The sequence below is a fragment of the Fundulus heteroclitus genome, chromosome 19 (assembly GCF_011125445.2).
Source record: "Fundulus heteroclitus isolate FHET01 chromosome 19, MU-UCD_Fhet_4.1, whole genome shotgun sequence".
NCBI classification, from domain to species: Eukaryota; Metazoa; Chordata; class Actinopteri; order Cyprinodontiformes; family Fundulidae; genus Fundulus; species Fundulus heteroclitus.
In genome coordinates, this window is record NC_046379.1 from 22114969 (window position 1) to 22142316 (window position 27348).

The following is a 27348-nucleotide window of genomic DNA, read 5'->3' on the forward strand; positions in this document are numbered from 1 at the left end:
CAGCTTGAGCACTGTGTGTAGACCAAAACAAGATGTGCATCAAGCCACGCCTCTCTCTACTTCGCTCCAGCACTCGCCGCCCATTTCCCCGACTCACCCATGGGATCGTATGCGCATATTTGCAAAGGATAGATACACAGCAGAACAGCATCACCTTCAGGAAGAACATGTCTAGTGAAGAAGTAAATAACTCATAAATTAATAATGCTGTTAGCAAGAGAACGTGTCGATCCGACGGGCAAGCTCTCCGCCATTTTGTGCCTGGCGGTGGCATTTAACGGGCAGGGAGGGGGCAAGCGCTGAGCGGCAGCTGTTCACGTGCACGTACGTACACGCGCGGCCCGCCGGCTATGTAAACAAGAGACTGGAGAACAACACGGAGAGCTAGTGTGTGACGTTTAACCATAGTCCATCTAAAAAGCTACCTTTAGTTCTTTTTGTTCCATCTAAAATAATGAAATTTTGCTTATTGCATCCTTTAAACAACAATACTGCACATCTGGAGGTTTTTATTTTATTATCATACCCTGAGGTGATAGAAAATAACCCCAGTGCTGAGAACATCTCCATCCAGGGAAACCAGGTGAGGCTGCAGGGAGTTGATGAGGAAACCGGCCCTGTCTCTGTTGATGTCCACACTGTAGCGCTCCAGCAGCTCCTTCTTGTCTCTCCAGCTCTCTGACCAGTCCTTCGTCAGCTGCTCCACCTGCAAAATGGAGCAAATCAACCAGGAGAGACACTCACAAAAGAGTATAAAAGCTCACTAGCTTGAAATCTGAGAAATAGGTGATTATGTATTTGTTTCTTTTTTGCTTTTTTTGCTACCTTTAGCTCATTCTGTAGCACGATTTCAGAAAGGTTTCCATCCCTCTCGTCACTCAGTGACGGACTGGGATTACGCTGCTGTCGATTCAAAGGGCGAGAAATAATCAGTCAGAATACTGCTCAATGAGAAAATGTGGCACACATCATAATGAGCTGTGCTCATTGCCATAGCAGTAGAAAAATCTCACAATGGCAAATGCACTGCATTATTAATTTGATTAAAACAGGGTCCTCGTTGCTTAAATTACTTTAATAAAAATTGTGGAAGGGAGTTGAATGTGGTGGTAGCAGGTCAGCCATGCTTGAGCAGTAAAACATACCAGCTCAAAGCTGAGCAGCATGCTCTTCAGCCTGTCGATCTCTTCTCTCAGCTCCCTGATGAGGCGGACATTTGCATCCTGCACGAAAATTAAAGCAAAATTAGAGCCTCGTGAAATAGACTGGCTGTGTTCCCATTCTATTCTCAAACTTTTAAAATATCGCAAAAAAGAAAATGCGCATCAGACATGTTTCCCGTCTACTGGTTTATAGCGAATTAACCAGGCGACGCACAGCAAAATGTCGGCATATGTTGACGTTGGCGGTAACAAACAGGAAGTAGAGGTTGCTAAGTAGCACGGACCACAGGTCAGTAATGGAGTGAGGCTTTAACGAAATGTGCTAAGTTTTGGGTTTCTTTTACGGATGAGAAATGCTTGCGTCTCTTCTTCGGTCCAAACGTACCGGTTGTGACTTCCAGACCGGTTTTCAACCGTTATTCTAATATCTGAGAAGACGTCAGCAGCAGAAACTGCTGATCAGTCATGTGAGGGAAACGTTCGCTACGTCAGAACTGAGTCGACAAATGTGTTTCCATCTCCTCTTTAGCACATTTACTGTTTTCTAAAATCAAAAGGCACCTCGAGCGAGTGTACAAACTTTTTTTTGCGAAATGTAGTGTGTTGATTTGAATTTTGCCATTCCCATCAATCTTTTCTAATGCGATATTTCAAAATGCGCAGTAAAAAAGGTTGGTGGAATAGCGACTATTGTGTAGGGAGCAGGGAGCGCACTCCCCTTTTCTCCTACTGTTGTCTGTCTATAAGACTAACAGCAGCACGGGGACAGGTAGTCCAAAATGGTGACTGTCCCCGGGAATCAAGGATGTGTGGTCACTCTAGGAACAGGTCAGAGGGAGAGGGGGAGCGGCTGGAGTGCGTATCCATAATTTGTGACATAAAGGATTTTTTTCCTCTCCCTCCCTCAGTTTTCCCAGGGCTATGTACCTTATCATCCATCCATCCATAATCTATACCTGCTTCTCAGTGTAGGTTCGCAGCGAGGCTGGTGCCTATCTCCAGCGATCAAAGCAGTTATGTTGAATTAAATTATTTAACTTCATTCCATGAACTGGTGGATCATGGAAAGATCCTATCTGTTTGCTTGGTTGTTTTTTTTAAACAGGTTTTATAATTAATATGTCCAACGACTGGTGGGACGTTTTCAGTCAACGTGGCTAGAGAAGCTCCACTCAGCTGTGGCACTGGACATGGCCACAGTCACTGACACACGAACCGGTAGAATAATGATAAACAGGGAAATATCTGATTTGTCAGCTGTAATATTTCCTTATTAAACTTCTGTTTAGCTGAACAATATCTGCAAAACTTCTGCCGACAAAACAAAAGTTTTTTTCTTAATTTTGTTAGCTGATAATTAACACTGTCTTCAATAAAAAAAAAAGAAGAAAAAGTTTAATAGCAGAAGTTCTAGTGCACGCAACTTGCTCATTTAAGTGGGGCGGACCAAGCTGGATTTGCACGTCTTATCCATTGCGGACGCAATATTTGAAGATCACCTGTAACATGGCACTTTTTCCACCCGCAATTTATTTTGTCTGCAAATGCAATTTAGCGCTCCTTATTTGCAATCTTTGAAGATCAGGCCCTAAATGTCTCACTTTGGACACAGACTTTAGCATTCACTGTTGGAGAGGAAACATACATTTCAAGCAGGAAACATTTAAAAATTCACAATTATTTTAAATGTATGTATTGTACATATAAATTTAGAAACATTTATAAAAAAAAAAATAAATTATTTAAAAAATATTTTGTAAATAATAAAATGGTATCAATAGAGCAAAAATGGCTTAAAAATCTAAGATGATCAATAAAATATCTCAACAAAGAAACATGAAGATAGAAAATAAATCCATGTATTAAAGCCAATTCATCACAATAAAAGCTGAAATTTAACTATAAATGAAACATATGTCATTAAAACCTAAGAAAAATGTTTCCTTCAAACATTTGCCTTTACTTTAAATGACCGGAAGAGCCACAGACCTCATTAACACGAGGCTTGTTGACGATGTTTCTGGCGTGAGCAGCGTAGCGAAGGGTGCTCAGGGTCTCGTTGTAACTGCTAGCAGAGGGCGACACCGCTGCAACACAATGGCACATACAAAGGACAACAGAATAAAAAACACTGGACCTGAATTAAGAACACTTTCATCAGCATAAATACAACAACGGCGTTTTTCAGTCGCATGTTTAGCTATAAGAGTGGTACCATTCAGCCCAGGCAGCTGGTTGCTTCAGTACACGCATGTGTGCAAACCTTTGGCTCTAATCTGCAAAGCAGTACTTACTCGCAATCATAATGGTCTTTGAGTTGCCACCCAGACTGTCTTTCAGTAGCCAAGTGAGGACTGAGTCTCTGTAGGGGATGAAGCAATGCCTTCGCCCACCTCCACCTCCACCAGACAGGGAGCTGCTGTGGCTGCCCAACGTGCTGCTGTCGCCCTCAGAGGCCACACTGTTGATACTCTGACAGCTGCTTGACATCTGGGAGTTCTGGGCTGTGGCAGCCGAGGCGGGAAGATGGAGGAACGTGCAAAGATTGCAAAACAGAACAGGAGAGACGACGAACGGTGTTAAACAGGAGGCCTGTTCAATCGAGAAAAAAAAATGTGCGGTGCCTACTGTAGGCATTCACACCGATTACAGCAACAAACTTCAATGTATTTATTGGGATTTTCTTTGTGCTATACAAACATATGATTTACACTGCAAAAACGGAACTAAAAAAGTAAAATGTTCTTAAAGTAAGTGTATTTATCCTTGATTTGAGCAGGTAAATAAAATGATTTGCCAATGGACTAGGATTTTTGCACTTAAAATAGGAACAACTCATCTCCATCATCTTTTTTCAAGTGCAGGATGTCTAATTATCTTATTTTAGGGGTCAAAATACTTATTCCATTGGCAGATAATCTTATTTACTTGCTCAAATCAAGGACAAATACACTATTTTAAGAACATTTTACTTATTTTTAGATCTGTTTTTGCAGTGTAACTGTGAATATCATCTTTAACAAATTCAAACCTGATCAGTGTGGCATGCATTTATAGTCAACCCCCTTAACGCTGATAACCCTTCATAAAACCATTAGATTTAGTCACTACTGTGGGACATGCTGTGGGGTGGCTTTAAAACACTGGAGGGATTGATAGTAAGATGGATGGAGCTAAATACGGAGCTAAAATGGTCTACAAATGGTCTAAAAAAAAGCACCTGTAATTTTCCTTTTACGTCACAATTATGCTCTTTTTTTGTGTTGATCTATTACATAAAGTCCCAGTAAAATAAATTGAAGCTCGTAGGTGCAACGTGACAGAATGTGAACAAAAGACATATTCTGACTGGTTAGAGTGGCCATAACCCAAGCCTAAATGATTATAGAATAAATGAATTTACCAAGAGCAGAAATGACAATGCCCAAGGTGACCAGTGACTTGTTGATGCTGGATCCCTCTGTCAGTCTGTCCCTGCAGTACTGGGGATCTGCTCTCTCGCTGTCAGACACAATATAAACATCAAATGAGATAAATGCCATCCTGGTTTAGGAAATCTGAGGGTAGCAGTTATTATCCACCAGGGGGCTCTTTTAGTAATGATTTCACAAGACGGGGGGGGGGGGGAAAGCACATAGACGCTGCTTCACCTTCCGGCCAAGTCCACCAGGTTAATCTTGCTGACAGTTTCTGAAGGGAGGTTATTTTCTAGTATTGCCTGCGGAGAAGAGACAATCGACTCAATGTGCAACCAGTATCCTGCTGTAAACCGATCGCCGAACACATCTTCCGTATATTAACAAAGAAAAAAATGTGACTTTACTTAAGCTGTGAAATGCACCTCCTACCTGTGTGTACTGAATAGTAAAGATGGCATGGGATCTGCTGCTGGCGTCGTGGTTGTGGGTCGCTGCCGTCATGCGGTTAGCAACGCCTTCCTCCAAAAGGTCTATGGCCTGTTTGCAGTCGGTGACCATGTGCTGTGAAAGATCTGGTTTTAACCAGACAGAGAAAGCATTGAAATCTTACTTACTAATGACCCACGCTTTCCACAGCGGGCAGTGATCCCAGTGAATCTATGATTGGGATCCCCCCCCGGGAAAAGCAATCTCAGAAGCAGGTTTGTATTAAAACCTTTCAGGAGGAGTGAATGCTGCTTGTTAAGGCTTGATGCAATCTGCTGGGTTTCCTTAGATAGGAAACTTTTTGACCAATCTATCTAGATAATTTGATTTAATTGACTTTTTAAAGTGCCTTGAGATGACGTGTGTTGTGAGTTGGTGCTATATAAATAAAATAAAATTAACCTGATTTGAACAAAGGTGACGGTAAAATGTGGACGGATGTGCAAACACCATGAAAAAACAACAACACTTGAGACGGCTAACCCCTAATGCTGCGTGTGTTTGTCTGAAGAAGTTTTCTCCTTGGAGCCACAAGGAAATGACTTCACTTCCTGTGGACAACTGGGATTTCTCCTGATGCAGACAATCCGTGGATGTTGGGATTTAAACACAAACAGTTGCACAGCTTGGAAAGTAAACACATGCGAAGCTAGAGGAAATGCAAACTATCAAGAACTTAAATAATATATTAGGAACTGTGCTTCTGAAATGTGTTTTAAACATGGCAGAGAAGCTAAATTCATCCCTATGACAGCAATCTTATATATACAGTTTTCCCAAAATACTCCCCATTTCATCTCAGAAATATTTTTGTTGTAGCAGAAATTTAGCTGCTGAAATAAAGGCTTCTACTTAAATTATAAATGACTATGGTACCTTGTATTTTTACCATAGGGGTATGCACCGAGTAGGAATATTTGAGTCCAGAATAAATAAAACATCCCCTGGTTTTGAAGCAGCGAGGAGAGCAGCGGTTAAGCATCTCGCTGTATAAATCCATGTCTTGCTAAAACAGAAAACACTCTTAAAACTGAGCTTGGCCTTAGGAAGCACCCAGCGGACCTCTGCTGTGAGACATTTCACAGATTAAAGTAGAAATACCTTCAACGTATGGGCCTTTGTCAGGATGTTCTCTGACTCTAAGGGAAGTTCTCTTCTTCTGCTCTCCTCCTCTCAGCAGATCTCTAACGCGCTCATTGTAGATCTCCAAAAAGCTGCGAGAGTTAAACCACCAGGAGTTAAACGTCAGATAGTCCAGACAGAAGTCCAGCTACAGTCTACTTAAGCTCTTAAGAATGCTCTGGCTGTGTTCTGGGTGTGCTAGCTCCTTGTAAAGACAATGGTTTGCATACAAACTGCTGTACATCCAACTATGTCCAGATCAGACCAAGGTTCTTAACTTGGGGTTAAAGAGTTAACTAAAGTTTTAGTCAGGGAGTTTGATTTCAAAGATCAAACGACTGCGCTAACCCACCTGATTTCCACTCTGCTTGAGTTTTGCCCATCGGAGAACGAGTCTTCAGGACAAAACAGACCCTGTGAAGGAATTTAGTAGCTGAAAATTGCCCAACACCAATAACCACCGGAAACATCAAAAGGAATATTGACCACTTCATGTATACCTGCTACCTGCATAAACCATCTATCCTACCTGACAAATGCGAGGCGTCAAGCCAACGGACTCCTGGAAAAACAAAGAAAAAGTACTTCAGAGCTTTTCTCGAACCTTTCACGTCCAAATCCCTTCACCTTTCACGCCTTTCAGAGCAGACGGACAAACAAACTGATTGATGGATGGATGCAGAAACCGATGGAGAGGCAAACAAACTGGGAAGTGATTGGATTGACGGATGGGGAAGCAAATGGACGGACGCACAAACGGAAGGATAGATTGAGGAACAAACTGACAAATGAATGAACGTACGGATGAAGAAGCGGCAGGATGCACTGATGCATGAACATATAGCCGGATGGTTAGATAGACGGACTGGAACAGTTTAGGTATTTTTTTGCAGTCTGGGAGCCCTGTTTTCTGAACACTACATGTCCATGCCGGTGGTAAAAGGTTGCTTCTGTGCTGTATGGAGTTTGCCCTCTTGTGTTAACTAAAGAACAATAATCAGCCGATAACACATTGTGTATAGCATAATCCTCACCGGTGCTCCCATCATGGTGTACGTCTTTCCAGATCCCGTTTGGCCGTAAGCAAACAGGCACACGTTGTAGCCCTCGGATGCTCCGGCCAGCACCGACACGCCCAGGTCCTGGAAGACCTGAGGACAGTCGTGAGCACTTCATTAGCGACAAATGCACAAAGACCTAAACAAAGTACTGTACCGAAGCACGTTTCCTTTATTGTGGAGAATTGGTGGAGTGTTGAAGTCTGCGAAATGCCCTTGGTCTGAAAACCATTGTGTTGTTACAGGAGTGTAGGCTTACACCGAGGTTGTTTGATCACAATGCAGTGGCACTGCGCCAGTCATGGAGAGGTACTGTTGCTTCCCGATGAAGTGTTTGTGCAAGGAGCAAGGAGGTCAGCTAATGCCCTGAGTAAACAACTTTCCAGAATGTGTATTTGAAGCAAATGTGGGGATTAAAAGGCTGAAAAACGCTTGGGTCATGTAAATTTACAGGCTTACAAAAGCACAGCTCTGAGACTGGAGATCCCAGAAAGCCCCAGTAAAAACAAAGCAACTGAGCCCTATTGTTTTCCTTTTTCTTTCTTTTTCTGAGCTTCAGAGGCAAAACCAAATAATCAACACTTTTTCTACATTAAATCGACATTAATTCACATGTATCATTCATATGTGTTGCCCAACCCTTGCACATCTGCAAGAAGATGCCTCCCTGAGGTCAAAAAAAAAAAAATAAAAATAAAAAATCTGCCGTATCACAAATTGTAAGGAAACGAATCAAGACACACAATCAAGACTCCTTTCCCAAGTCCAGCCCATGAACATAATAAATAGACCATCTGCGTTTATTTGCCTCTCTGCAGGTGTCAATTGCAGCTGCCTAAATACCTGTAAACTGTATGCCATTTACAGGTAATAAGCACCAAATATTTTAAACAACTACAATCACAACCAGCTCCTGGAGGCATGTGGTCTAGATGGGAAACACAGTCCAAGGGCAACACATGCTTCAAGGGCTGGGAACCCGATCCGACAGCACTTCTGAGACGCAGCACATTCTGCCTCTGAACCGTAGCACACCCTGGGATCAGTGAGGGCTCCCCTTCCCTGGGCCCAGGCTCAGGACTGGACTAGGAAGGAGAAGGAGAAATAGGTGCACATAGAAGGGAACGTGGTAATGCTCTTAAAGCTCCAGCAGCCTCGCGCATTTAAACACAGGTATATTTATAAAACACCCCCCAAAAACGGTGCTTTTCAGTGTGGCTATCATCCACTGACAGGTGACGTGAGAAGCTGGAGCTACGTCTATGTACACTCTTGGCTCAATAAACCGTAAGAATAACTTAAGGTTGGTTGTGGCTGAGAGATGTTGTGAAAGGTGGGCCATCGAGTTGTTGTCCCTGTGGCAAACTCGGCTAGAAATGTCCTTTTTTCACAATATTCAGCTGGTTTATTCATTTCACATTAGTTTTAACGTTACAAAACAGAAAAAAGTTGCATTCAGGAAGACAAGGTTTATCTGGCTAAAACAGATTTGTGGACAGCTCTGGTTTTGATTGGTGTCTTTTTTCTTTCTACTGACATATATAACAAGAAAGATATGTAGCAGCTTTAGTTTTGGGGCCAACAGAAAATGAAGAAATTAACCCAAACGTATGCATCAAAGCATTTGTCCCAAACATTCAGCTGATTTTTGCATCAAAGCACATCCTGTCTGTTTAATGCATCTCTCCACTTTTTTATGTTGGATCATGATATATTGTCTAAATTCTGTTGACAACTTACAGCCTGGCTTTTTTTTATATGTAAACTGACTCTTGCAGAACAAATGGAAATTAAAACCAATGTGTGAACATCAACGTTTACATCTTAAGTGGAATAATATCATCACAACTGTGCTTTCATTCACTGGTATTTAGTTCACCTGTAACGACAGCACAGCTCAGGACGTTTGGTGGTCGGCTTAAGGTTAGAGTCTGAAGCCACAATCATCTTGATTCCTCGTCTGTGGGGAAAGCGATGAAGAATAATCTCCTGATCGCAGGAGCACTCCATCTTTAATGAGCACCAGCTGAAGTCGCAGGTTAAGCTTCGACGGATGAAAGGTGCAGCTTTAGCAGGCATACCCAAGCTTTGAAAAGGCTTAACCTCAGATGTGTTATTATTGTAACACACAAAACAAAGGTGTGCAGCTCAACTGCTATGCTAACAAGTTATTTCATGAATAAAGCTCACTATATAGCAAAACAAATTCTTCAATGTATCTATAACCAGAGGTTGCAAACATAATCCATTCCCCAGCAGTACCGCCAGGTATAAAGTGGATAAGCTAACAATGGTGCGAGCTGTTAATTTTGATACATTTAATAAATAGTTTTTTTTTTTTTTAAACAAATTTCCTGCCAAGAGCCAATCAAAGAAGAATCTGTTGATTCTAATCTGTGGCTTGTAGATCGATGCGTCTTTATTTCAAGAGATTTCCCAAAGAACATGTAGACCAATTCACAGGTGCTTCAAGTTTATATAAATATGGATATACATTCAGCTTTTAAAATGTTAAAGCAACATACTTTATGTAGACCAACTAAATCTAGATGCACATAAATGAAAGTGTGATGCCAAAACATGATCTAATGAATCAACTTAATTCTTAGCATATAACTGTGAATCACTAATAGAAACCAAGTCTATGAATGTCACAAACCTGTAGTCTAATAGAGTTTGAACCACCTAGTGTTACCCCCACCTTCCCATCCTCTCTACCCTGACTGAATGGAGCCCTAAGCAAAAAGAGAAAAAGAAGCGCCTTGCTTGTCTTGTCCTTAATGTCCTTCTCAAAAACAGCCACAGACTCTCTCCTCAATCAAACACACAATCAATACAGCTCTTGTTAAAGCTGACCCTTTAAACTCACATTATAGGCGCTGCAACAATGCTGAGGGTCCCTTAGTTTCCTTTAACTGTCCACTCCTTTAAATCTGAAAAAAAAAATCTTAACCTGCTGAACACTATTTTCCAGCGGTTTTCCAACGTAATTAGGATTTTTGTTTTGACTCTAAGAGAGCAAAACGCTTTCAAAGACCGCGGAAAAACACATTAGAGTAATCCCTAGATCCTCAAGGGAGATAATTCTGAGTCCATGAGTTTGTCTAGACAAGCAAAGTCAGGCAACATTAAAACAATAACATTGTTTATCATCGCTGTCACATCGAATTAAGATCAAGCGGCAATTTGTGCTCTTGTACTTTGTCTGCCTTGGACACAATGGCCTCGCGTTACAACCTACTTTCCAAGTTTGAAAAAGCCTGCAACACTGGGGGCTATTTTTGCACTGGCGAAGCAGGTGAGGTAAGAAGCAGGTTGCATTCTGGGTACTGAAATGTCTTCCAGACTCAAACGGGAGAAAGAGCCTGGAGATAAAGTCATTGGGCAGGAGCCACGGAAAGAGGGCTGGCCGGTGGGAGCTCTGAAAACAACACACGGTACAGACTAAACACATCCATGCTCAGGAAGGCCGTTCCCATCGGCGGACCGCTGCACATGAGCGCGTTTCACTGGATGTGTCTATGTTCGCCCGGTTAAGACCCTTAAGCGGAAAAAGCGTGGAAGGCAAAAACAAAAGCCTCAAACTTTTGCTTCCTTTTCCGCGTAAAAGAACACGGTCTTACAAAGAATGAAAGGAAAAGGAGAAAATAGATTTCCGTCTTATGCAGGATATGCGTATGAGTGGTTGGGACAAAATACAGGGACGAAACAAGGCTCTGCGTTAAAAACCTGACAGAAAGAGGGTACAGACCTTGTAAAGCTGCCCTAAGAGCTCTTTAGTAAAGCAGGAAATGATCTCCTGCAACGTGAACCTCTCAGTGTGCTTGTTTCATTCAGTGATACATTGGCTTAAAATAGTCATTGAACTTTTCTGCATTTTGTCACAACCACCAGCGTCAACGGCACCGAAATAATTGGAATTTCACGTGATCAACCAGCCCAAGGCATTGCATGACTGGAAAATGGAAAGAAAATAATAAAAATCGGAAAAATGTGGCGAGCATTTGTATTCAGCCCCTTTACCGCTGTTACTCCTAAATACAAGCAAACAACTGCCTTCAGAAATTATCTGACTGGTAAACCAACTTAGTCTCACTCCCAACTCCTCACAAGTTGACCCCTGGGTAAGCCCCCTGCCCGTCACATTTACCCCGTTTACACTACCCTTTTTAACCGTGCCGAGACCAGTCCAAGCTCGGTAACCGAGATAACTATTGAGTGTAAATGGAACGTAAATGAAACGATTTCCAGTGATGATTCTGCTTAGCAGTGTGATGAACCTCAAGGTCTGTCGTTGTTTCCTGCGTCTGTAAATCCTTATTAGACGTTTGTTTGTCTTATCCACTTCTCAAAAGCCGTCTCTGTCAAGTAAATTCACCAAAAGTTGCCGTCATCGCCTGACTCTCAGCAAACAACGAAATATAACCAAACATAACTTCCTGAATGTTACGGGCGCCGCCATTTTTATTTGCTTGATTCCCTCATTTAGTCCTAGAGAGCAGTAGTACCGCAGATCGTCACTAGGAGGCGAGGAACCAAGGAACAGGGATACCGTGATGTGTAAACGGTTGTCAGAACCAAGCTCGGCTTGGTTAACTGATCCAAGCTCGGACCGAGCTCTGCATGGATCGGTTTAACAAGGGTAGTGTAAATGGGGCTATGCTGATGCGACGGGGGTACCCCTCTCGTCATTTATCGACGCGGAGGGTGCATGAGAGGTTGTGGCAGGAACTCGCGAAAATTTTACATGAACTTGCGAAACTAACACTAACCCATCCCTTACCCTAAACAAACACCAGTTTACATGTTACCATACACTACTAAAGCTACCAACAGCAACGTTGTTGGCTAAAATTTTCATCGTGAGTCCCGTGAGTGTCATGTGACACGATGGTCGCAACCTGTCATGCACCCTGTGCGTCAATATATGACAAGTTGGGAGTGAGGATGTGTTGGGTAAACTAATCGCCTCCTATGTGTGACCTAACCTGAGTATGGATGCAGCTGTAGTGTGAAGGCCTTAAAGGTTTGTTAGAGAAGATTAGGGAACGCATAAATACAGAGGAACATACCAGACAAGTCAGGGATAAAGTTGTAGAGAAGTTTAAAGCATGGTTACGTTATAAGGTTCTGGTTAGTTGATTTGTTGCTTCATTATTTATTTATTCGATCATGCATTTCAGCATTGTGTGGCGCAGCTCAAAGGGAGAACTCAGACCGACAGAAACTCATCACTGGGCTAACTAGCTAACAGCTAGCGTTAGCTTATGTTGTCAGGGAGATTTACACCTTCACTGATGCAGATATAAGAGCCTTACTGACCTTTTTATGTTGCACTGAAACATCCGGGTCGTACCATTAGCCTAACATGTAGCACCGTTCAACACTTTGTCTTTCTTATCAGGGAAAGTTGCTCCGAACGACGCTTTTATCCGTCTATAAAGAGGTTGGCATGTTTTCTTCTGGCTGTTCTGGGTGTTAGCAGACTCTACGACTTCCAGCAGCAGCTCATTATTTGGGTCAGGTGTGCGGCTGCAGGGAGGAAACGGGAGTGTCTGTGCGCTGCTGCCGCAAGAAAGGTGACAATTTGGGCAGATGTGAATGGGTCAGTGGGAGGAAACTTTGCAGAAAGGGAGAGCCAGATGTCAGCCAAGGAGCCATTACGCTCATTCAAAGTCAGCGTAATGGTCCGTTGTGCTGAAATGCGCTGGTGAGAACCCTCAACAGGAATTAATACACCGCAAAAACGGATCTAAAGATAAGCAAAATGTTCTTAAACATAGTGTTTTTGTCCTTGATTTGAGCAGGTACATAAGATCATCTGCCAATGGAATGAGTATTTTGACCCATAAATAAGATAATTAGACATCCTGCACTTGAAATAAGATGATGGAGATGAATTGTTCCAATTTTAAGTGCAAAAATCTTATTCTATTGGCAGATCACCTTATTTACCTGCTCAAATCAAGGACAGATACACTAATTTTCAGAAAATTTTACTTATTTTTAGTTCAGTTTTTGCAGTATATGGTAGCTATGGCCCGGGCCCCGGCATACCTACTACAGCCTTTCTGCGTCTTCTCTTGTGGACGTAAATTTTTTTTCTTAGTAGTTTATGAAAATGTATCATGTTCCTCTCCGTGTACGCAAGACCTAAGGCTCTAAAAGTTTAAACATTCTGCAAATGTCCAACTGAGCGGGACCAGAGAAAAGCAAGGGGTCAAAAAAATCGAGACTGGCGCTATGCCAGAGATCCAGGCCCTAATTAACATAGTGTTCTGCTTTAGTTTTCAACTATGGGAACGATAGCTCTGAGCTGAACTGCTGACCAATCAACATAAAGAGTGTTTAAGGACCATTAACTGTTTGATAAATGTTGAAAAAGGAGTGGAAATCTCAACATCCATACACAAGACGATGCTTATTAGAGTTAAAGTGTAATGCTTTCTAAAGAGGCAGCTCCTGTAATCACCGGCGGCAGTAAATGCCAACTGCTGGTCTCTTTTTTACGAGGCCTGTTTTATGCTAAACCCTGGAAAAGTGTTTAGGTGGTGTGTTTTTAAGATGTTGTCATGGGTGATGGCGAAGGGCCAGTGAATTGAAACCTTCTGTCATAATAGAAACCTAAAATGTTCAGAACTTAAGTCGGGGTTGGAACGACAGTGGCAAATACCGAGATTAATCTTCTCACAACAACCAAAATTCAGATATGACTCTCTGTAAATGTCAGTCCAATACTGTCTGCGTCCACGAGTGGACCAGCTGCAGTAGACGCCAAGGTCCCTTGGATCTTGTCCCACTCCTTCCAACTGGGTTACACAAACACAACAGCTGGGCTCGGAGCGAAACTAAATGCCTTTGTTTAGGCACAGGGAAAATATGTCACAGGAGATCCCTGTCCTTCCTGAGAGGAATCTGAGATTCAGAACTAGGGGGGGAAAAATACGCTGGAACCATGAAGGCAATGAGGACAGGAGGCACGAAAAATCGCATGGAGCCAGAGAGGACAGGGAGGAAGCTCTTAGGCCAGCATTCAACAATGCTGTTGTTTGTCACACTTGGACAGCATTTGTAGGTCAAATTAGCATGGAAGAGCAGCGGGGCTGTGAGAGAGGGGGGGGAGGAGGGAAGAGACATGTGCTGACCAAACGGAGAGGCGTCTCATCATGGGAAGCTCTGTTTCCACATGGGAACGAAGAACAGCAGAGCAGACAAGAGTGGTAAATGAAGTGGGGACGGAAATAAAGGAAGAGGGTAGCCCACAGGCGTTCTGCCTACCAGAACACCTCGTGACACCGACTCTGGGGCAAATGGCTGGATTTAGAATAAGCAAATAAAAGATATATCTGGCAACAGTTTGGAGATTTGTTACTCCTCCCCCAGTTCCTGTTAAAGGGGCCAAAGTAGAACAGCGCAAAGTGGAGCTACAAATCTGGCTCTTTATGCAGGCCGCCAATGACTTCTCCAGGCTGCAGACCGAGGAGAGCCTTGGGGGATCTCAGTGGGATGCAAGTACATGACAGGTTTCCCCACTGTGGAATCAGCTGGGGGAAAATACTATTATTACTGACAGATTCTGGCCACGGTTATTCAAGCTTGACGATCAGTATGAACATTTTAAAGGGAGGAACAGTAGCTGAAAATAATCCCCGTTTAGGAATGTGTATTTGTATATTTTGTCCCGTTATAATCCCCAGCTTCAACGTCTTTTACTGCGCTTTAATATAGCACACAACGATGACGTGAAAGGAAAAGAATAAATAGCTTTAACATTTTTTTTATTGATTAAAAATCTAAAAGATGAGACGTGGAAATGTATTTAGCCCCTATGAGTGAAAGCCTTTTAGACCCATTTTTCGCTGCTGTTAGATCTGAAAGTCTTTCAGTGCATGTACCTATCATCTTTGTCTGTTTAGAAACTGTTTTTTTTTTTTCTATTATTCATTAAAAATAACTTAAGTTCAGGCAGATAAACAGAGAGCATCTATATACATTAATTTTTATGTTTTCTCTCAGATTGTAGGGCCAGTGTCCAGCTAAAAGGTAGACGTCCACTAAACTCCCAACTCTGTTGCAGTCTCTAACAACTGTTCCTCCATTGGCCTGTGTTTGTCTTCATACATCCTCCTATCAGCTGCTAAAGGAAGCAATGCCCACAGCATGATGCTGCCACCACTATGCTTCGCCGTGAGGCTTGTAATCCTCAGGGTAGGGAGCAATGCAACTTGTCTTTCAAGCATTCACTATGTCTTGCAATGGGTACCTTCTCCCAAAAAGTGATCAGATGCTCCCATTTCATTACTACAGCCATGACTGGCTGGGAAGCCGTGATGATGATGCTGAGAGGAGGGATCCCCTTGGTGAACAAGTAAACCAGGAACTACATTTCTCCATCATGCTACAACATAACCCTCTTCCTCTCTGCATGCAAGATGGTGTGAATATGGATTCAACTATAAAGGAACTTGGATTATTTATGTAACTTTATGTGCATGTTTTCTCTCGGTATCTCCATACCAGGAGAAGCAAAATACATTTTACTGCATTGGTGGGGTTGAGTCAGAAGCAGCTGTCCACAAAGCTGCATGTAGCAGGGTCTCTGTGCCATCACTTACACATTAGAGAATGTTGCAAAGTTGACCGGTGATTATACCGCAAAAAGTATGTGCTCACCCGTCTGTGCAGCCACGTGAACTTGAGTGGCACTCTTCCCTATTCCCACATATTTGCACCTTGAATTCTAGGAAGCGTGTCCACAAGGTTTAGGAGTATGTTTAGGTAAAATTCTGACCGTTCTTCCACAAGCACATAGGTGAGACTCTGTGCACGCCTCTCAAGTCCTTCCATACCATGCGTTTTCGTGTTCCTCCAAGTGCTGCCTCCGATGTTTCGCATTGCACCTGGTGCTTTAAGGCTTGGGGTGCAGCTGTTTTGGCCACGGAAACCCATTCTAAGAAGCCCTCTGCGCACTGCTCCTAAGCTAAAGACCACATGAGGTTTGAAGAGCTGTAGCGATGCACTTTCTTGGATTTCACATAGTCCCACCACTATCTGGCTAAGTTGCTGTGTTGTTCAACATCTTCCACTTTGCTATAACACAACTAACGGTTGCAGAGCATTTAACAGCTGGGAACTTTGACATCTGGGCTTATTGGACAGGTGGGATTCAACCACAATACCCCACTAAGATTCACTGAGCTCCAAGGAAGAAGTCTAGAAGCAGCCTGCGGGCATGGGTGCTAGATTTTTTAAACTAGCAGTGATTTAGTGCCTCTACTGGAGAGAAATGTCCTTGAACTGAGTTCCTCTTTAGAAGTCTTTATTCCTCATTTTAAGAGTAAAACTGCAGCTTTCGTGATATTCGTCTGACTAAATGCTTCCATCACCCCCTCTAAAAGTTCTTTAATCCTCGGTCGCGGGGCGTGTCTTCGGTCCAAAGGTCTTAAATCTCGTATTTCCTTGCTGACAGCATGTGGTGTATTCGCTGTCCCGTTTGTGGCCAACTACAACCGGCCTAAAATGCACTCTTGCTCTCTCGCTATGAGTTCAGGAGGACTAAATTCTCACACGCGAACGAAGGATTACTCCAGGACACAGAAAAGCCATTCTTCTCCACTCTGCTGCGCCACTGACACACAGACCTAGAAACAGTGTGAGCTGTTCAAATCTCGCACTGTATCGACAGAGAGACAGAAGGGAGGAGGAGGAGGAGGGGGAAAAAAACCCAGCAAACCGACTTCATTTGGCAGAGAGAGAAAAGCGCTTCCAAGCCAAGTCCCCAGCAATGACGTCTTTCCACTGAGATTTTGCTGTGAAAAATGACTTAGTGAGGCAGCTGTGACTTTGGCAAATAAGAGTTTGGGGGGGGGCTGCACAGGCGTTGTGGACCCCCTGTCCATTTCCTCTCTTTCCGTTCCCTCTACCCTTTCTTAAGGAGCTCACATTTATTCCTTTTCTCTTGAATTCAACCATGTCTCATCGTGAAGCACAGCGAATAAGCTTGAGGGTTCAGTCATTAAGATGTGAAAAAAAAAAAGCTTGCATTTAGTCAACAATCATAAATTGTTCTGCTTTAACTCTACAGCTGGTTTCCATTATGGATGTGGACTCCCTTCCAAAACAACTCTCTTCACCTGGCAAAAGTCGTCTAACTTCCTCGCTCTCCAAATGTCCCAGAAGGAAAGCAACCAGTGACTAAATCCACGCATACTTACACCTGATATATAGTGATATGCAGTTCTTTGCAAAGTATTTTAACCCCTTAAATGAAAATCTCACCCCATTATATCCGCAAACGTCTTTGCATTGAGCTATTTTATGCAATTTGTAAACACATAGTGTATAATTGTGAAGCAAACAGAAAATCCTGTGTGGTTTTGAAAAACATCTTCATCCAGTCTCCCTGAGTCGACGCTTTGAAGAAGAACCCAACAACACACGAACATACTTTGATTTAAAGCAGCTCTGTCTGTGTTTAGGTCCCGCTGAGAGGCCATACCTCCTCCGCAGTCTCAGCCTGCAACAGGTTTACCTTCAGGGTTTCGCTCTCTTCAACTCCCCATCAGCTCTGACCGGCTTCCCTCTGCCTTTGAAACAAACGCGATCCACAGGATGATGCTGCCACCATGTTTCACAGGCGGACGGTGTGTTCGGGGTAATCTGAAATGCTGGTTTTCCACCACACAAAGGCCTTTTGTGTGTATGTTTGATTTTGGTCGTTCCACAATGGGTTTTCTTTTTGACGCTTTTCCATAAAGGCCTGATTTGTGGAGTGCACGAATAATAGCTGTCCAGCTGAGAGCTATTGTCTCATCTAATCCACCTGAGCTGTGGATGTGTGCAGCTCCTCCAGAGTAGCCATCAGCCTCTTTGCTGCTTCTCTGACTAATGCTCTCCTTGCCTGCCTGTCAATTTAGACACTTCCATTAATGTTCTCTAGGAGGACTGTGTGTTTAACATTATATTTTCATTTATTCAGTGTTTTGGGGTTCTACTTGTAGCTGCTCTGTCATTTCAAACTCCCAGTCTGCAGCGGCTGATATCTGCTCACCCCGACCAAGTGTAGTTCTGCGGTAGGTTTCTTCCGGTTAAATAGGAGCCTTTTCTTCCCACTGTCACCACATGTAGGCTACATACGAGGAATGGCAGCAAGCTTAGGATTTATAATCAGTCACCTTTCTTTAGATGGAAAACTTGTTACCATTTGGCACAACAAACTGGACTTGACTGTATTGCTATATATCAGGGGTTGAATTGGAATTGACATTGAATCTGTCTAAATGACAAGAACAATTTGCTTATAGATTTCTCTGCATGATCTGGATCCGTTTGTCTTGTAAAGCGCCTTGAGAAAACGTTTATCGTGAACTGGTCCTCTATAAATAAAATAAATTTAACAGCATTGTTGTCACATGAAATCTCAATAAACTACATGGAACTTTGTACTTGTAAAACTGTGGTATTAAAGGAGCATAGCGTAAGTTCCAGAGATTTTGCAGGTGTGCGCCCCCTCTGGCAACAAGTTGAAATGACACCGGTGTTGTGCACGTGCATGGGAGCAGAGGAAAAGCATCTGCCGCTGTGACTGCACAGGTCTCTTGTTTAGAGATGCGATGTCCTCAGAGGTAAGAAAGCTATAAATATTGAAATTAGCCTGTGTTGTCTTGCTAATGCAACGGTGGAGACTCAACAAAGTAGCCCGGTGAACAAGAGTGCGCAGCGCGTCACACCCACACCCAGAGAATCACTCTCTCATGAACTAATAAGCCTAAAGAGGCAACTGCAGTAAATGGAGGATAACTCATTTTACACGACGGGCAATCGTAAGGGCATGTACAGGACTGTCTCAGAAAATTAGAATATTGTGATAAAGTTCTTTATTTTCTGTAATGCAATTAAAAAACATGAAATGTCATACATTCTAGATTCATTACAAATCAACTGAAATATCGCAATCCTTTTATTGTTTTAATATCGCTGATTATGGCTCACAGCTTAAGAAACCCAAATATCCTATCTCAAAATATTAGAATATTTCCTCAGACCAAGTAAAAAAAAAATTATAACAGTAAAACAAAATCAAACATTTGAAAATGTCCATTAATGCACTCAGTACTTGGTTGGGAATCCTTTTGCACAGATTACTGCATCAATGCGGCGTGGCATGGATATTCTAATTTTCTGAGACAGTCCTGTATAGGAAAGAAAATACAGGAAATAATATTCAACTTCAAAACTTGAGCCATGCACCTTTAAAGCAGGTTTGGCAAGACGCGTTTTCCTCTAAATTCTGATGTCAGTGCAGATGAAAATCGCAAAAAGTAACGGGTGTAAGCCATCGGTGGATAGTATTTACTCTACACAGTGTAGGACAGGAGCAGGGAGGGGGAAGAACGGGTGCTCGAGGGGCCTGACTCGCCACAACGAAGCAAAGGGAGTGTTGTGGGATAGAGCCGGGCTGGAAAAGCAGGTTTTTAGAACAAGTTTCTCCTGTATCTCCTTTGGCCCCTTGATTTATATCATCCCAGGCCCCAAGGGGAGTACAGTGTAAAACCAAAATGATTGTCATTCCTACTTTTCAGTAGAAAAATGTGTGGGGAAAACAAAAAAAGCTGGCAAAAATAGCATCGACTCATCAAGCTGAAAGGAAATCCATAAAATCTAAAAAGAACAAACAAAAGTTTCCATTAGAGTAAAAAGATCAAAAGGTTCACTGAGCATTGCCGGAAATATCGTTACAAAGACAGTTTTCTAACAGCCTGTTGAAATGATTAGGAATGACTTTAAAACTATTGCGGATGTGTCAGCGTGCCCCAATAAATCTCGCTTCTTGCTCTGTACAATATATCGCCTTTTCACCACTCATATTCATCCGTCACCCATCAGAGAAATATGTAGTTTTAATATCAGCGAATTGTTAATGGATAAAGCTGACGTGTTGACACAGACGATCCCTTGTTAAAGAGACAAGTCCTGATGAAGGAAAAGAGGTCGGATTTAAATCCACCGGCTCTGTCCTCGGCTGTCGCCCACCCAGGGTCATCAGAGGAATGTCTTCAGGCAACCAGGCCACTGTGACTGGACACATTCTGCTCAAGACGGAGGCAGATGACGAAAGAGCCGGAGCATGGTGGGGGAGAAAAAAGAAGGGAAAGACGAGCTGAGATGAGAGTGGCTGTCTGCATAGTGTAGGGCCGTGTCTTTCTGAAGCCATACAAAGGCAGCTCTGACATGAGGGGAGACAAGCAGAGAGGGTGTGGCAGAAGAGTAAACGTCAAGAACAAAAGAGGAGAAAAAAGTGAAGTCAACTCTTTCACTGACTTGCTACACTGGTTAAAGATTCACGAACTAAAAAAAAAAAAAAAAAAACTTCTCCGTTTGAACTAGTTCTGGAGAAAGTTCCTGCAATGCGAATTAGCCGCTCTTTATCTCCACCCTGTCTCGGGTTCCAGAAACACCCTCCAATCAAAGCCGCCCGCAGATATCTAATCGCCCCGATCACAACCAGAACATGAAAAGCCCGCTGACTCCAGACACGCAACTTCGGAGGCAAACAGACTTCTGGGCAACAGATGGAGCTGATATCATATCCCCAAGTGACCATCTGTGTAAAACTGGCACAACACGCATCCCTTCTCAGATTTATTCTCCCCCCCCAACCACCCACAAGAATGGCGATTCCTCTGTGCCCCTTGCAAAGAGATGAGATGTGTTTGTTGACAGACAGCTTGTGGATAAAGTTCAGATCAGCACCAACATGGGTTCTGACCACAACAGGACACAGAGATAGACAGCAAAATGTGAGGATATGCAATGTTTTGGCAGCAAAATATAGTGAACAGCAAAACCTATTCATGAAGTTCAATGCATTACATTTACCGGCACAAAGGAAGCGCAACAATAATGGACTGGAAGGAAAAAGCAGAGTTAGGTCTTGAAACGCTTACCAGCAAGAAAATGAGCCAAAAGATTCACCCAGAGTCAGAGCTGAACGGGTCAGCAACCTTTTTAATTAAAATAGCCACTTCTGCCTCCGCTGCTACTGAATATCGCCGGCCCAGAGCCGCCAGAAACAGAATAAAAACAAAAGATAAGTGTGGAGACTTGCAGGACTCCACATTTGCAGGACTTGAAAAGTGATGTAAACAGACGCTCTCCATCTAATCTGACCGCGCATGAGCCTTTTGACACAGAGGAATGAGCCAAAACTGCAGTTTCCACATGTCTAAAGCGGTAGAGCCATTCTCCAAAACACCAGCAGCTGTATATGCAGCAGAAGCCGGTTCAAAACGTTTGATACAGGGTGGCACGATACAGCCGGGTGGTAAACTTTCCAGAATTGATTTAGCAGAACACATTTCCCAAAACATGTCTAATTTTCCTTCAACTTGACGAGTATGAACTTTGTTTGTTCCACCACAGCACCGTTAAAATGTAAGTTTGTGATTGTGATACAATGTGTGGAAAAATACCTTTGCAATTTCTATTTATTTCAGCTATTTGAAAAAAAACAAATTTGACCCTAATTGGGATTTCTCAAGATTAGGAGCTGATAAAACAAATGAGTAACATACATAAGGGCGTCTTCGTAATTTGGCTCGCGTAACCAAAACATAATAAAGATGGGGATTTTTGTTAGAGGAAAGATAAATTTGAGGGGGTGTATGCTAGCCATAAAATAACCTCTTAATGGGCTCAGTGATGCAGAGCTGTAGGCGGTTACCTCTTCCTGCGAGGCATAGTGAGGGTCTGCAGGGTCCACCGACCAGTAGCAGTAGTCGAAGCAGAACTCCAGGAGCTTCTCCCTGGAATCTACAGATCCCTCTGAACGACCGTCCAACTGCGGAGAAAACACAAAAGACATGCGACTGCTCATCAGCGCACAGTTCAGAGCTCAACGAGGTAACGATCAGTCTGCAAAGCAGAAGTAAGCAAATATTTGCTGTAACACCCAGTATAGCATTGTACTTGACTGCATATTGACACAGGCTTTACGCTGATTCAGTGTCTCTGCATTTCGTAAGAGTGAGGGGAAAAATAATGACGATAAATCCCTGTGATAAAGCAGAACACGCGTCCTGTCAGAGGACCGACTATAGAGTGGAATCGCAAGCAAGCTGTTTCCGTTCATTAGCGATCCACTGACTCCCGCAGTGCCCCGATATGCCTCAGTGCACAGTGACATCTACCACCTTTCTGCGTAGTATGAGTGAATAATGAGCTGAGCACCGACAGCGCGGCAGCATTTATAGCAAACAACAACCGTCGCATGAAAAGAAACTCTGAACTTTGATGTTTACTATTGGAGAATAACTTCAAAGAGCGCCTCACTTTTATGACCTCAGAACAATGTGGCGATGAGGCGCTTCGTAGCCAGTCTGCTGAAGAAGCTACTATTAATTCCAGGGTAGTGATTTTAATCACCTTAATTGGCTAAATGTATTTCAATGTGACCTATTATATCAAAGTTTCTATTATTTTGATGAAAATGCTTTGAGTATGTTTTCATTAGAATTTTTAACAGAAACTACGGTAAATAAAATCTTATCTATTCTAATTGCCTAATATGAATCATAAAAAACTTATTTGTGTTTACTAAAATATCCATAAAATGTATTACCTCAAAAAAGTTAAACCAACTATTCCCAAAAAAATAATAAATAAATAAATATCTCTATCTATCTATATATATATATATATATATATATATATATATATATATATATATATATATTCTTATTTTTAGTAAAGGATTGGAAAATATGTTTTCACCAATTATATGTGTAGATTCATCTAGCTTTATAAAAGTTGTCTCTTCTCCGCCTTTTCAATGTAGGTAGCCTACCAGAAATAATAGTTACTATTAAAATGGAGAAAGCATTGAGCGCAGGGAGCGCTGCTGTGTTGGAAAAGACTCAGTTTAGGTTTAATTCTTATTTTATGGACTAAGCCCTTAAAATCTTTTATTCTTTAATGTGGCATACAACAAGGTTGCGCTGTAGGACCCCTGTAATTTGATCCAGGGTTCTCACCAGCGCATTTGAAATAGACACTGAAATTAGATCGTCACGCTTTAATGAGGGTAGTGGTCAGTATGACACGGAAAAGCCGCACAGGGACGTTTGAGAGCAACATAGAAAGGTCAGTAATGCTCTTGAACGTGCATCAGCGCAGCTATGAACCTCCCAGGTAACGTAAGCTAACGCTAGCTGCCATTAGCTTGACGAACAGCCCTCTCTGAGCTGCACTACGTAACGCTCTGCCGCAGTCTTTTTCATGGCTGTGTGAATGGCCAAATCTTTTCATCAAACAATTACATTTGTGCCACTTCCGTATGCGGTGCTAAATCGGATACGTATCAGATAGTTTTCTAAGCGTCCACAGGCTGAGTGGTCATGTTGCATTTCATCTGTCCTTTACGTCACTGTCCTGAATCCCCCTACACATCCACACAGACTTCACTACAGCTCCACACAATGCCATTGTTAATGGCTGTGCTGTTTTTTTCCATACCTTTCTTCGTCTTTTTATGGAGTTGTGTTATTGTCGGCTCCCATTGCTCAACAACTTTATTATAACACAGAGAAGCTGGTGTCCACTATTTGGTTTTCTTTTTTGCTTGTTTTATTTTTTCAAACAAAGCTTTATTGAGCACGTCTAGTACCAATTACATCTGCCATTGCTTCTGTAAACACTCCTGTGCTGTGTGACATTTACTTTCTCCTTCTGTTATCTGCAAAAGCGGGTCGCTTTGGGGACTTGAACTGTTCGGACAGAAGTCTGATGGCGGTCGCATTTATTTAGTAGTATGAACAACCACGCAAAAAAAAGAAAAGAAAAAGAAAAGGATTTTAGCAAAAAAAAAAAAAAATTGAAACTAAGGAACAAGACCCGCAGTCCGAACGTAGCCTTAGAGAGGTAACAATGCTCATTAAGTTTCCCATTATGCTGACAATATATTACTGTTCGTTTCAAAACGCTTTATTTCTTTACCATTGTTGTTGCGACCACTTGCATAGTTTGGTTACTGTGTGCGTAAAAAAAAGTAAACTTTTGTTTGTTAAACTGTTTGTTACACTAAAACAGGCCTAAATTGGACCTATCTGACCTACCATTTCAAACAAACACCAGTATGCCTATCAAGGAATCACAATTACAACACAGTACAAACATCTCTTCAAAGAAAACCTTTTTAAATAAATAATATATGTAAAACTGAGACTATCAATTTCAATAAAATAATTTAGGGTAAAAAAAGTTGTCTTTACAATTAGTAAGAGTAAGGCTACAGAATAAGAATAGGCTGCAGAAGACCCTGCTCAGCGCTAATGAGAAGTGGTGAATTTGTGCCCAAAGAACTGGATGACTTTATCATCTAAAGAAATTCTCTTTTACAACATAAGGCAGAGCTAAACTCACAATATTAGAACCAAAATCAAGTTTATTGTCAAGTAGGTTTGCACTTACAAGGAATTTGACTTGGAGTTGATGGTGCGGACAAAATAGATATAAATACAGAATCTAGAGCTATATACACAGTAGACTGTGCGTTAATGTAACACAGGAGATCTGGAGATTAGTGTTGCTCCAAGTTGTCAGCCTGCCCATAAGGTTGACTAGTTAGACACTCTCTGCTTTTAGGAAGTTTGACAATGGACACATGCAGCGAGAGGAACGAGCCGAACGGAACAGCAGCCAAAGGAATCCGTCTGTATCACTGGATTAAATTTACTGTTTTTATTGTAAAGTGCCTCTAACTAATAAAGTTGTAACTTTGTAGCTCCCATTTTAGTAGCTCTTGTTCCATTCGAGTCAAAGTCAACAAGTCTTTGTAGCTTCTAGCTTTTGCTCTCTGTAATAGTTACTGTAAAAAGTCATCTGCGCTTTATTCAGCCTTAGATCCTCCAAAATTCTCCCCCCCTTTCCATAAATAATTACTCCCAGGAGCCCCTCTAGAGGCTTGGAGTTTTACTTTTTTTTTTTCCATGGTGGGGGGAGGCCATATGTGGTCCGTCTCTTGTCACATCATTTACAGCAGACTTCTACTCCCACAGCCAACTCCTCCACAGAAATCTGTACTTAGAAATGTAAATGTAAACAAAAAGCTTCTCTTTAAGAGGAGAGGTAATATGATACGTGCTTATCAAATATGATGCTAGTTTTAGCTGTGAAAATATGGAGTTTTATCGTCTTGATACTCTGAAGGGCATTAAGAATACAAAGAAGTGATACGTGTCCCGTGTGTGCAGTGAGCAGATTATCTGCAGACAGTGGAGGTTCACTAATGACATACAAGTCTACTCAGCTATCTGACACGGCTGGTTGGTAATGTAGTGAAAGCTCATGTAATTATGAAGCACATCTCATTTAAATTGCTGTAAAATCAACACATGTTTTATTTTGCAAGTGGCGGAGTCGGATTTCGCATTAAAACCGCATAATTAATGTGAAATTCTTATTTCCCATTAAAATTTGCTAACAATGGTTGCATGGCCACACGTGCTTGACCGGATGGCTGCTCTAAACGTGTCTGCGCAAACTCAAAACGAACAATAAACAACAGTGACATTAGGCAGGAAAAAGGATGACGCGAGCCTGTAAACATCCTGTGGTTGTGATAATCACCCTCTGCGTGTTGCCGGTAGACGCTCTAAAACGAGGCGACAAAGAGTTGTCGGTTCCCCCCCGGATGCAGGAACGCTCACCTTCACGTTGCGGATCCTCACCAATTTGTCCTCCACCTGAAGGGCTAGCTTTCCTCCATCGGCGGTCTCCCTGTGAACAAGATGAGACGGTAGACAAGGGGGACGTAATGTAGGTGTGAGCTAATGAGAAGGTCTGGACCACAGAAGCACATAAATGTTAGGGGTGTAACAATACACCGACCCACATCGATATATTGATTAAATGATTAACGATCCAATTATATTAGTGTAAATTGAAAATATCAATCCATATTGTCATTTTTAAGATCCACCTTTATTTTGAAATTCACAAGGCATGAAACATGTGACCTATTATTATTATTATTTATTTTTTAAATGAGAACAATGCTGTTATTGATTTAAACGCCTGATGTATGTAAGAGCTTAGTAATAAAAATGGTCCAATCATATTTGGAATTTTTTGAGTTAATATCAATATAAATAATAGTGGGCAGATGAGATCGCATCACATAGATCGTGTCGATTTGAGATCGTAACAGCAAATATCGTACCGTCATCCAAACAAATTGATATAACATTGTATTGTGATAAAGCTGCTGATTTACAGTCCTAATTATTATGTTTTCATCTAAACTTTTTTGATTGTAGTGCTGGCTGCATGCTTAGCATTGTTGTTATCTTGGAAACTGAACCCCCGCCTCAGTCTGGAGTATTTTGCAGCCTCCAACAGGTTTCCTTCCAGGTTTTCCCCTGTATTTAGCTGTTCCATTCATCTATCCATGATTCTGCCACCACCATGTTTCACCATGGGGTTCGTGTGTCCAGGGTGATGTGCAAGTTTTACATTTTTCACCACGTGTTTTGCATGTAGGTCAGACCGTCTGAAATTTATGGTTTTCTTCTTGCCATAAGGTCCAGATTTGTGGATTGCAAAACTAAAGATTTGTCCACCTGAGCTGTAGATCTCTGAGCCTCCTCCAGAGTGACCACAGGCCTCTAGATCGCTCATCTGATTAACTATCTGTAGAAAAGCAACCCCCACTTTTCAGCCTTATTTTTAAAACAATTGGGGATAACTGGTATCCTTTTCAGAGATCGTGTGCTGGTCTCTCACATAAAATCCCAATGAAATACATTATTTTTTCACCTCCGGAATATCGCCAAAATTAGACATATTCTGTCCAGGGGTGATGCTGAAAAACTAGTCCGTGCATTTGTTACTTCAAGGCTGGACTATTGTAATTCTTTACTATCAGGAAGTCCACAAAATGCTGCAGCAAGAGTTCTGATGAAAATCAACAATAGGGATCATATTTCTCCTATTTTAGCTTCCCTTCATTGACTTCCTGTTAAATCAAGAATAGAATTTAAAATTCTCCTTCTAACGTATAAAGCCCTTAATAATCAAGCTCCATCATATATCAGAGCTCTGATT

The 27348-nt window shown here is 42.1% G+C and overlaps 1 protein-coding gene across 2 annotated transcripts in view; it reads right to left on the reverse strand.

Annotated features, from left to right (window-relative positions):
- The window catches only part of stard9 (StAR-related lipid transfer (START) domain containing 9), a 56057-nt gene that overhangs the window by 24461 nt on the left and 4248 nt on the right, over positions 1-27348 (reverse strand). Inside the window, exons 2-15 of one of the 2 annotated variants that reach the window (XM_036150443.1) lie at positions 25953-26022; positions 21971-22087; positions 7225-7341; positions 6720-6752; positions 6543-6604; positions 6170-6282; positions 5012-5154; positions 4814-4881; positions 4567-4664; positions 3458-3667; positions 3153-3250; positions 1146-1223; positions 826-900; positions 527-706 (exon numbers count right to left, since the gene is read on the reverse strand). In XM_036150443.1, the coding sequence (XP_036006336.1) occupies positions 527-706; positions 826-900; positions 1146-1223; positions 3153-3250; positions 3458-3667; positions 4567-4664; positions 4814-4881; positions 5012-5154; positions 6170-6282; positions 6543-6604; positions 6720-6752; positions 7225-7341; positions 21971-22087; positions 25953-26022 (1462 nt within the window). Of the gene's footprint in view, positions 1-526; positions 707-825; positions 904-1145; positions 1224-3152; positions 3251-3457; positions 3668-4566; positions 4665-4813; positions 4882-5011; positions 5155-6169; positions 6283-6542; positions 6605-6719; positions 6753-7224; positions 7342-21970; positions 22088-25952; positions 26023-27348 lie in introns of both variants that reach the window. The other variant, XM_036150442.1, reaches the window with a different exon arrangement.